The sequence below is a fragment of the Chrysochloris asiatica genome, unplaced genomic scaffold, assembly GCF_000296735.1.
Source record: "Chrysochloris asiatica unplaced genomic scaffold, ChrAsi1.0 scaffold00006, whole genome shotgun sequence".
Lineage (NCBI taxonomy): Eukaryota > Metazoa > Chordata > Mammalia > Afrosoricida > Chrysochloridae > Chrysochloris > Chrysochloris asiatica.
The window spans coordinates 5,273,623-5,285,961 of NW_006408524.1; the positions used below are offsets into that span (position 1 = coordinate 5,273,623).

At 41.2% G+C, this 12,339-nt stretch overlaps 1 protein-coding gene across 1 annotated transcript in view; it reads left to right on the top strand.

The window, feature by feature from the left end:
* Positions 1-12,339, top strand: part of GLI3 (GLI family zinc finger 3) — a 414,242-nt gene that overhangs the window by 317,112 nt on the left and 84,791 nt on the right. Inside the window, exons 7-8 of the mRNA XM_006832110.1 lie at positions 4,299-4,512; positions 7,008-7,121. Coding sequence (XP_006832173.1) covers positions 4,299-4,512; positions 7,008-7,121 — 328 coding nt within the window. The remainder of the gene's footprint in view (positions 1-4,298; positions 4,513-7,007; positions 7,122-12,339) is intronic.

A 12,339-nucleotide genomic window follows, 5' to 3' on the forward strand; every position in this document is an offset into this window, starting at 1 on the left:
GGTTCGAAACTACCAGCCGCTCCGTGGGAGAAAGATGAGGCTTTCTACTCCCGTAAGGATTTACACCCTCGGAAACCCTGTATAGGGTCGCTATGGGTCGACTCCAACTCGAAGGCACTTAACAACAAATATACACCACCAAAGGGCACATTTTGCAAGTCTGCCTCCTGGCCACTGGCTTTCAGTCCCTGTCTTCCCATGAATCTAGAATCTTCAGCTGCTCCCTCTCTCCATGTCCCTATCTCTGCCTCCATCTCTGGTGTCGCTGCTTCTCTGGATAAGGTCCTGCATTCTGCTTGTACTCTTCTCCCTTGATGGTCCTAGGGTCCTCTGTTTCTGAACTATAAGATTAACTACTCCTTCGTTTTTGTTACAAATCTTCTACCTTTACACTTGTGACAGTCGCAATTAGTCATGATAACAATTACTCACTATTGAATCATAAGAATCTTATCCCCGTCTCTTTTTACCAGACCCATCTAGACAACATGAAAAATATTCAGTGGGGAAAAAAAAAAAAAAGAAAAATATTCAGTGGGGACTCTATCCTCCCCCTCCCACACTCTAAACTAAACTCCCTCTTGAAACCTCTTGAAGCCAGTCACTTTGTGCCTTCATTGCTGCTAGACTATTCTTTGAAAGTAGACCGCCAGGCTTTTGTTTTGAATCATCTTTGGGTGAATTTAAGCTTCCAACCTTTAGGTTAGCAGGCAAGCACATTAACCATTTGCAGGGACTTGTTGTTGTTGTTGTTATGTGCCGTGGAGTCGGTTCTAACTCATAGTGACCCTGCACAGGGTTTACAAGGCTGTTAATCTTTACGGGAACAGAACGCCTCATCTTTCTCCCGCGGAGCAGCTGGTAGTTTCGAACTGCTGACCTTGCGGTTCGCAGCCCGATTCATAGCCACTACGCTACCAGAGCACCTTCTTAGCAGGTTCTTTTCACATATGTCTTGTCCAACGGAGTATGAGGTTGCACATGGGAGGCATAGTCTCCACAGCAAGAGCATTATTTCTCTTGATTCTTGAAGCCTCTGTCTTAATGCACGATCATTGCCCACCACCTGCTGCATTCTTGGGAAAATTGTTCCAAGCACTCGCAGGTAGTTTTCTGAGGGTGGGAAAACCCCTGGCTCCCTCAGTCACGGCACTGATGCTGTGACACAGCCAAGAGCTTTGTACTTTTGTCATCACATTCTGAGCCAGCTTTGTATCCTGGAGCCCAGCGACCTTCCTTCACATTGTTGTTGTGGTTATGTGCCGTGGAGTTAGTTTCAACTCATAGCGACCCTGTACAGGGTTTCCAAAGCTGTAAATCTTTACGGGAGCAGAAAGCCTCATCTTTCTCCCACGGAACAGCTGGTAGTTTCAGACTGCTGACCTTGAGGTTCGCAGCCCGATTCGTAACCACTAAGCTACCAGAGCTCTTTCATGTATCACTCTGCAAAAGCCAACTGCCACAGAAGGGCCAAGGCTGACTCTTCTGGGCTGAGACAAGGTCCCATTCAGGACTATGTGCATTCACGACTCTGCGTGTAAAGATGAGTGTTTCTGTTGCTGGCTTATTCTCAGAAAGCAGTGAAGGCTGAAAGCCTTTCTTCCATCCTGTATCCTTTCATGCCCCGTGGAGACTCATAGTTGATGTGGATTTTAGAGAATGTTTATTCCAGTGAAAACGCAGCCCAGAAAGGAGAAAGCTTCTAAAATGTGTTGAAAGCCGTCACCAGACTTCCCAGTGCTTGCTAGAGTCAGGGAGACTATACCATTGAGGATAAGGAGAACTATAGTAAGAATGCTAACCCTCATTTTAAAAAATAGATGTTAATTTTTTGAGCAGCTTTAGGTTTGCAGAAAAATTACACAGAAAATATCTGCCTGCATACTGTTCCTCCTTTTTTTAACATCTTATAGTTAGGATGGAGGAATGCCAATGCATTATGATGAACTAAGATCAATAGTTCACGTAAGGTTCCCTTTGTGTTGTACAGCCCTGTAAGTTTTGACAAATGCGTGTTATGTGTCTACCTTTAGAGTAATACACAGTCAGTACTGCATGTCCGTAAATGTCCTTGTGTCCCACATCTTCACCCCTCTCTTGTGCCTCATTTTGTCTTTTCTCCATCTTTTTTTTTTTTTTTTTTAATACAGGTGTATATACCTTATCTAGCTATTAACATTTGAAACTGGCTTGCCTATAAAACCCAGGACATTTTTATTTTTTGCTGTGGGAAATATTTTCTTTAATGGTCTTAATTCTTAGTTAGGTTCTGATTCTTTGAACTCCCAAATATTGTGCCTCCCAATTAGAAGTCTAAATGACCCTAGCTTTTCCTTTCCCAAACCAGACAAGTAAGTGTGGAGCTTTGGAACTCCAGATGGTATATGGAGGGTCGTGTAAAGTTGCTGCTACATTGTAATTTATATGTGTAGTGGGTTTTATTTTGTATTGTTTTGTTTTAATGCATAGAATAAGGTAGTTACACTTAGTAATACCCATTCACCAAAAGGAAAGGGGGGAGGTGTTAAATCATTGTGTTTTTTGATGAATGGCTTGTACACTGAAAAATAAATTGGACAAACTGGCATAGAGCTCAGTGAACATGAAATCAGCTATTAGAAGAAAGCTTGTGAACAAATTCTGAGGCAGATATGCATCTTTTGATTAATGCCCTATCAATCATCCGCACTGGCTACCTTACTATGTCTTGCTGTAATCATTCATGGTTGCTTACGGAAACGCTGGCAGAAACCATAGCAGTGCAGAAGCAGCGAATTACTACTGATTTCTCCCTAACTTATTGTGAACAATGAGTGTTTTCACCATGTTCCTGCTTTCCTTTATTGAAGAAATACAATGCAAAAATGAAAGGATAGGTTCTCAAAGCCCAGTGAAATGCTCCTTAGGTATTCTTAATGATATTCAGTCTTAAATGGGTAAACTATTGTAATTCAAGGTTCTCTGTAGGAATAATTGTAATATAATCCCATTGAAGCTGTTTTTATGGATTATAGTCAAATAGGCAAAATATGGAGTTACATTAATGAATGGAGTGTATCTTTGGAATTATTACATACAATTGTTGAAATGGCTTGAATTTTGTTATTATACTTATAATATTCTCAGTTAATGTGCTTAACAGAAATAGTAATTAACACACCAGATTGGAAATTTGCATGAGTTCTACCTCTGACGTTGCAAGAAACGAATTCTTTATGGGCAGTACACAGCAGGAAAGTGTATGTGGTAGGGAATACATCCATAAATAAATGAGGGGCTTCAAAAAGTTCCTGGAAACATTTCATAATCTTTCCGTTTCATTTTTCCATGAACTTTTTGAAGCCCCCATTGAGAATGTTTTTTGCATTTCACTAATAACGTTTTAAGAAATGTATACAAAGCAGTTAAAATTTTTCATACGTTGTCAAGCTATTGGCAAGTTCTTCAAGAACCCTTCATTTTAAGAGGATTTAATTCCTAAACTGTGTTGATACCAGGAAGTATTAACACTTCCTCAGGAATTACTAGAACCTGGGAAATCTTGTGGCATAATGAAGTGGTGACAGACATTAGCATGCATAATAGACGTTAATAGACGTTTAATGCTGTTTAACTGGGAGAGGGAGCTGCGTGCTCCCATCGGAATATTCCTCCATCCGAAGCACATTGATCACCGATTTCAGCGGGGAGAGGTTAATCCATCAGCTTCTGTAACCAGACGGCACTGATGGAAATTCTTTAGGTGGCATTCTGGATGAACCAAGCTTTCCATCTTTACAAACAAATGAGTGATATGACAAGCATGATGTTCAAAACACATTTAACCAATTGATTTTCTTTCCTCTTGTAATAAGATCTGGAGACATATGAGTGCGTGCGGGGTGAACCACGAAAAGGAATTGCTCCATGCACAGGAGCATAGAGAACTACAGAGCTCCTAAAAGTCCTGTAATACATGAGGTCCCCACTCTTTTTTATATAAAGTTTGTTATTGCAATAAATAGTTATTATTGAACTGATGCCCTTTATTTCAGTTTTGCAGAATCTTTTTCAAGTCTGTGTATGTGCACACACACGTGTGTGGATCTCATCTTAGAAGTCATCTTTCTCTTGGAAGTTCTCAAGATGTTTAGCAATACTCATTTTTAGCTTCTCATTTAATGAGACACAATAAAGATCCAGGATGGTAAAATTATAGGTATAAAGGTACACACAGTGTATACTTGGCATAGATTCTTGAGTACAGAATGAGTGATGGATTTTTTTTTTTTTTTTTTTTTTTATCTCCCCACTTGCAGCCCTGCCTTGAGCTTCACCTACCCTTCTGCACCTGTGTCTCTCCATATGCATCAACAAATCCTAAGTCGACAGCAATCTTTGGGCTCAGCCTTTGGACATAGCCCTCCACTCATTCACCCTGCCCCAACTTTTCCAACACAGAGACCAATTCCAGGGATCCCGGCAGTTCTGAACCCTGTGCAGGTCAGCTCAGGTGCTTCGGAATCCTCACAGGTGAGAAAACCACTCCATGCCACCGACTCACAGTGGTTGAATCAAACCTTCCTCACATAGGAAATCATCTGGATATATAGGTGGTAGTGGTGGTGTGCCATGGAGTTGTCTCTGACTCACAGTGACCCTGAATAGGGTTTCCAAGGCTGTAAATCTTTACTGGAGCAGACAGCTTCATCTCCCGTGGAGTGACTGTTAGATTTGTACTGCTGTTCTTGAGCAGCCCAGTTCGTAACCCCTATGCTACTAGCATGGGTTAGGTTGATTAAAGGTGGCTTCTGGAACTCAGGCTCTTTCTATCTTTCCGCCTCTTGTTCACAAGAGGGCTACTTCAGTACCAGTCGTTACATCACTTTCCAGGAAGAATTGTAAGAAGCAAATGCGTGTAATATTGGTAATCATAGAGGAGAGACTTGCCACCACAAAAGACATAACTCAATGCAGGACCTAAGTGCTCACACAGTGTCCAGACTGGGAGTCTGTTCTCTAACCCTCAGGTATATTCTTTAGTGTTGGCATGCAGGCAGTCCTTGGGTTGTAAACTTCTGACTCAAACAACTCATGAACTTTGGTGGTTATTGTGTTAAGTGCCATTGAGTCATTTTGTCCTTTTTGATGATGTAACTTTGCCTTCACTTTCAAATGACTGAACCAAGCCCTGTTGTTGTTAAGTGTCATTTAGTCGGTTCCCACTCATAGCAACTCTGAGGAGCAGCTGGTTAATTTGAGCCCCCAGTCTTGTGTTCCAGTGCTTATCCTACAGCATCAAACCAGGACTCCAAGCTCTGCTCACCACAAATTCTTCATCATAATTACCTTCACTTACCGCAGGTGCGGCTTTTAAACCAGTCTTTTCTTGCACTAAAGTAAGGCATTAGCTCAAGAAGAACTGTGTGTCCCTGCTCCAACTTAACGGTACATTCTTAAAGATCCAGTTTGGACCGGATCTCATTCGTAACCTGGGGACTGCGAGCATATGCTCTTCATGAAACTATAGCTATTCCTCCTGGAGCCCAGTTATTATGACTGCCTAAAAACATTTCAGTCTGACCAGGTGCCAACTATAAACTACATTCGGAGTAAATATGAGAGTAAGTAAAAATCAGTAGTAGAGTTCCAGTCATACATGTAAGGGTTTATTCTAAACAAAGTAAGTTTAAACATGTCTCTACAATTAGTGGCTGTCTGCACGTCATGAACGTCTAAGTCTCCCTATGTTGTTGTTATCAAGTGCTGTGGAGTTGGTTCCAACTCATAGTGACCCTGTATGGGGTTTCCAAGGAGTGGCTGGTGGGTTTGAACCACCAATCTTGCAGCCAGAAGTCCAGTGCTTGTCCTACGGCACCACACCAGGACTCAGTCTCCTTATAATTCCTTTCCAAAAAAGCTCCAATCAGGACAGAATGCTCCAAGCAGATGCTGGGCCAGTTAAACTCAAGAGAGAGAGGTGATTTCAGAAGGCTGTGGTGACTTGTCTTTATGGGTCTCCAAAGGGGCCTCATCTTGATAGATTTTCTCAGAGAACATAGAGTGACCATGGGGGTTTATTATGAAGAAGTATTAAACAAATGGAAAACTACGTTGGTGAGGTAAAGTCCAGAAAATTTGCATTAAGGAATTTTTTCCACTACAACAATGCACCTGCTTATTCTTTAAGGATTTCAAGGGCTGTCCTATGAGACTTTCATTGGGAAAGCTTATCCTACCCACCCTGCAGCCTTGGTCTTGCCCCCTTAAGACTTCTTTTTGTTCCCCAAACACACAGAACATTTAAAAGGAAGACAATTTAAGCCCTTGAGGATGCCACAGCTGCTGTTTTGATACAATGTGACTCAAGAGTGCAGAATTCTTCAATGAAGAAGAGAGATGGGAACGCCACTCACCTAGATGGATAGATCAAGTTGAGAACCAATAGCTTCACATTTTTGTTGTTGTTGTTGTTGTTGTTGAATAAAGAGTTCTATGATTTTGTAGCAATCATTTTTGATACCTTCCTACAATGTAATGAATGCGCAGTATTCAGATGGTTCTCATGTGGTGAATGTCAACTCTTCTACTAGAAATGCATCTCTGCTTAGGCTCGTATGATGCATAATAGTAGGAATACGATTGTGCTGTGCCTTCTATTCTGGTAGCCAGAATGAGAGAAGATGCCGGATGCTCTAATTAAAGAGCTTGGCAATGTGTGCATTTTTGGTTTTATACTCCCTCACGACTTCATTCTTCGACAAAACACCATTGGAGCTTGTTAAAGCTGGGCCCCAGCTCAATTCTTCTCACTTTGAAAAGCCATGGGGAGTTGATACCCGTGAGTTAAAAATGAGGAACTGCCTTATGACTCTGTTCTCTGACTTCTACTGCTGTGGCTGTGAGCCTTAGCCGAGTCTGTGCTCTTGGCAAACAAGGCTGCACGTCTTGAGTTGCATGTGGTAATTAAGGTACCATTCATTCATTGATCAAAACCTCATTTTTCTCTCTCGCCCTGTGACCAGCAGCACAAGCCCACAAGTGAGTCAGCCGTAAGCAGCACTGGTGACCCTATGCACAACAAGAGGTCCAAGATCAAACCTGACGAAGAGCTCCCCAGCCCAGGCGCACGCAGTCAGCAGGTAGGTGACCAGGCAGGGCCTGCTCCTTCCTAGACCTGCCTGCCGCCTTTCATTACAGCTCTACCCTCTCCACTGTGCTGGTGGCCTTAACCTTGGTATTTGACAACCGGCCAGTAATACAGTCTCCCTCAATTTGTTTCCTAGCACAGAAGCAGAAACCCACAAATGCAAGAAGCTGTGTAATGTATTGGTTTCCCCAGATTGTGCAAACAGTTAAAGCGCTAGCTTGCTAACTGGAAAGTTGGAGGTTTGAGTCCACCGTTAGAAGAAAGACCTGGAACCCCTCTGGTGCACAGTTTTACGCATGAGGTCACCATGAGTAGAAGTTTGTTCCATGGCAATCAGCCTGTTGTAGGAGGTATATCCATTGTTGGCAGTGTAGCTTACACAGTAATTGGTTGGATTGATGTCTGACTACAAAAGTGATCAAACAGCCTTCCGGTCTTGTCCCGGATTTGGGGGCAGAATTACTAATCTCCTGGCGTGAAGTCACAGCTGGGACCCTGCTCATGATGTTACTACCACATCGCTTTCCCTTGTCCACCTACCAGGAGAATTTGGAAAGCCAGGAACGATCAATATGCAATTCACTTCATTGCAAAGCTCTGTTGGATTCTGGTGCTCTCCATGAAGGAAGAGTTTAGAAATTTCATCTGGATTCTGCTTGAAGTCATTCTTACCGTTCGTTTCAACATTGATAGATTGTGATTCTAATATATCATCTCATAGGGTTGCAGCTGACGCAGGGAGGCAGCTCTATTAATGTTACTTTTCAAAAAACGAGCTTGTACAAGAGTCTAGACTCCCACAAAGACTGGGCTTTGCTGTCTCCAGCCTGCTTCAACTCAAATTCCCTTTTCCCCGAGAACTTTGAGGATGGAATGTATAGGTATCAACGATTCTGAAATCTTTCCTTCCTCTGACATTTTACTAGTCAACAACCTTCCTGGCTATATTTAAACACACGTCTATGTTTTATCATCTAGCCCTGCCTTAAGACCTCAATCTTCATATTGAATTATCTTCCAGAACTCTGGAAAATCTTTGTATTTTTGCTGTTGTAAAGTTGGAGAAAGGCGAAGGCGTGGAAACTTTAGATACTATGATTCTCAGATTTCAACCTGTGTGTCCTTACAGCCTGGTGTGGCGCTATGGGTTAATGCGTTGGACTGCAAGGTTGTTTTTAACCACAGGGTTGGTGGTTCAGGCTCACCAGCCACTGCTTGGAAACCCTATCCAGGATCACTATGAATCAGAACTGACTAAACAGCACTTTACAATAACTACAACAATCCTTACAGAGTTGAATCTGATAGACTGTCCCTACAAAATCTGCAATTTTTTTTCCCCCTCATAACCTTTAATAACAAGGAAAGCAGAATTAGCGATACCAGTAAACCAGTTCTCTAGATTACAAAATATGAGGATAAACAAATTAATATACTGAAAGGACTAAAGCTAATATCTAAAATAGAGGTACCAGACTTCTACTGAGGGTAAAGACTGTTGTTATTTGCATTCGAGTGGATTCCTACTCATTGTGAGGCTGTTACACAGTAGAACTGCCCCGTGGGATTTTCTTGGCTATAATCTGGTAGAGTAGTGGATTATCAATTGGGCTGCTAACCGCAAGATCAGCAGTTCAAATCTACCAGCCATTCCGAGGGTGAAAGATGAGGCTTTCTGCTCCTGTAAAGATTTACAGCCTCTGACCCTATATAGGGTCATTATGCTTTGGAATCTATTCCATGTCATGTAACCACCACCACCGATCTTTACTGAAGCAAATTGCCAGGGCTTGTATTCCGCAATGCCATTGGGTGGATTCAAACCACCAATTTCAGGTTAGCAGTTGAGTGCAGATTGAGGAACCTTTGAGCAAAGACTATAAGACCTCTTGTCATTGCGTTTTTTTGTTTGTTTGGGGATAAAATTTCACTTTATTTTCAGGTTTGTGTTTAGGGCAACAGTATTTGGCCTCAACTGGTTATTAGTGTGTTTTTTTTTTTTACATAATTTATTTTCTTGTTGCTCTTGAAACTATGCATTCACCAATCCAACAGCTTCTCCATGTATCCTTTAGTGACACTGATGACATTCTATGTATTGTGCAACCATTTTCACCTTTCTTTTCTGAGTTATTTCTCCTCCATTAACATAAATTCACTGCACTGTGAGGTTCCGATTTCATCTTTCAAGTTGCTGTTGTCAGTTTGGTTCTATAGAGATAATTTTTAAAAGATCGTACTGTTTAAGGCTGACATTTTTTACTGTTGTTGTTGTTGTTAAGTGCCGTCGAGTCGGTTCCGACCTACAGCGACCCAGTATAGGGTTTCTGAGGAGCAGCTGGTGAGCCTGAACTGCCAACCTTGCACTTCAAACGACTTTGCAGTCTGACGCATGAACACACGGTGCCATTTTTTACTAGTTAAGCTAAATTGTTTGGTTTTAAGAAGATGTCAAGAAATATTTTTGGTTAAAAATTTAAAGATTATCTCAGGGCACTAGCTGTAGGCATTTATCCAATCTTCGTGGCTCTAAGAAGTCTGGAGTCTGTGAGAATTAGAAATGTTGTTTTGTGTATTCCTCCTTTTGATCTGGATTTTTCTATGGAGTCTTTGATCAAAATGTTCAGTAATGGTAGTCGGCACCATTGATTCTTCCAGTCCCTTGGCAAAGGAGGCAGTTGTTCATGGAGGCAAGTAGACACACATTCTCCTACTATTCCTGCCTCTCATTCTTTCTCTGTTGATCTGTGCCTTGGATGGGTGCTTACAAGCTTTTAAGACCCCAGGCACTACACATTGCACTAGGAGGTAGAACAGAGGCATTAATAACGTGTTATTAGGTCAGTTAATGAGGATTGGGATGTCCCATGAAACCATAAGTCTAAACCTTATGTGAAACCAATTCCCGTGAGCTTTTTGGTTGTACGTAATTAGCCTTAGTATCTTAGTATCAACTCTTTTTTAGGTTGTTGTTGCAAACATATCTTCCACACAAGTTTTGCCAATTCAACTTTTTACAAGTGTACCTCTTATTGTCAGGAGGGAACAGTCGCTAGAGATGGATATCATGCTGGATAAGATGGAGGGTCAGAGAAAGAGAGGAAGACCTCCAACAAGATAGATCAGCCAGGTGGCATCATTGATGGCATGAAGTGTGGCAGTGGTAGTGAGGTTGGCCCAGGATCGGACATTGTTTCATTCTGCTGTGCATGGGGTCGCTATGAGTCGGTTCCGACTCGATGGCACCTGACAACAACAACAACAACAACCTCTTATTGACAGCAGTTGTAATGGGTCATGGTTTCTTCTCTGTCCTACCTACCACTCACTGTCTTTTGACGGGGTCATTTGAACCATGTACATTTTGTGTGAGTGTCAATAAATATTACCGCTGTCATTTTGTAACAGGTGGTTGTTTTTTTTTGAGTTGTTATTGTTGTGTGCCATCAAGTCAATTCTGACACGTAACGACCTTGTATAGAGTTTCTGAGGCTGTAAATCTTTGTGAGAGCAGAAAACATCATCCTGCAGAGTGGCTGGTGGATACGAACTGCTGACCTTGTGCTTAGCAGCCCAGTGCAGCAACCATTAATTCACCATTGTTCCGTTTTTTGTGTGTGGTCTTGATGATGTCTTTGTTCTGCTTAATTCTCTTTACTGAGTTCGTTTTGTTTAGTGATTTTGTCTTTTAAATTTGTTCATTTTGATCTTACTGAGTCTTTTTTAGTTTCTTTATTTTGGCAAACAGGATTATTAATTTTCTTGATAGTTACTCTAAAGCTTGCGTTTATAATCTTAAATTTAAAATGGCCTGTTATTTTTTGATATTGCCTTGACTCTATGTGGAAATTCTGTTAGTACACCGTTCACTTACCTTTTCTGGTCTGAAGTTGTCATTGATTGCAGATTTGATACTTTTCATTCCTTGTTTTCATTTTTGTACCCTATCTTACTTTTGAGAGTTATCTGTGTATCTGGGTGCTTCTCTATATGTTTTAATGTTCAGGGTGTTTTTTGGTATCATTTATTCCTTGTCTGAAGGATTCCCTTTAATAATTCCACCAATGCTGAGTGGGTCTGGTTTTTACAAATTTTCTTAATTTCTATTTTATCTAGGAATGTCCTAATTTTATTATTTCATTTGAGACACAGTTTTTCTGGATATGAGATTCTTGATTGGCACTTCTTATCCATCAGTGTATTTATATATGCCATCTCGTTGCCCCCTCGCCTGCATGGTTTCTGCCAAGATGTTATGCCAGGAAGTTCGTGTTATTGGTGACTCTTTATAGGTGATACTTTGTTTCTCATGAGCGAGTCTCAGAATCCTTTCTTCATCTTTGGTTTTGGAAACTTTGGTTATGGTAAGTCTTAGTGACTTCCTTTTGGGGTCTGTCCAGTAGGAAGTTTGCTCAGGAGATTTCTTGGTTAGAAATCTCGTCTTTCATGGTTTTAGGGAATTTTTCCTCTTGATCGTGTCCCACGTAACTCTTAGGCTTTCTTCGTTTTTCTCTGGGTGTTCCTCAGTAAAATTAGCATTTTGTTGTCTGTTTCACTAATTCTTCCTTCCATTGCTTAAATTCTACATTTATTGCTTATAGAGTTATTTGTTTCTCATATTTGATTGTTAGTGTTCTGGATATCTAGTTGCTATTTAAGTGTGGCTTTTAATTATTGTCTCATTTTGTTCTGACATTGTTTTTCTGAATTCTTCCAGAGTTTTGTCTGTGCTTTCCTTGATCACGTTGAGGATACTATATTTAAGTATCTTTGACCCTGGTGAGGATACTATATATGTTTCTATGATCGGGTAGATACTATATATGTTTCTGTGATCGGGTGAGGATACTTATATATGTTTCTTTGATCCTGGTGAGGATACTATATATGTTTCTATGATTGGGTAGTTCCCTTACCAATCATTCTCAGGAAAGATATGGTGGGACTTGCTTGAGCCATCATATAATGCTTTTCTATGTGATTTGATACTGCCCGTTGTCTGTGAGGCATTAAGGTGTTAATTTACTGACTTACTATATGTTTGTTTGCTTCATCTTGATTGACTTATATATGTAACAATCGTGGGCATGCTACACTAGTCTGGCAGTACCAGAGCTACCTTTCTCAGAGTGGGCAGGGCAGGGACTAGGAGGAGGATGTGGATCTCTGTTCCCTGTGGGCGGTGGTCTCTGATGTTCATCACCCCAGTG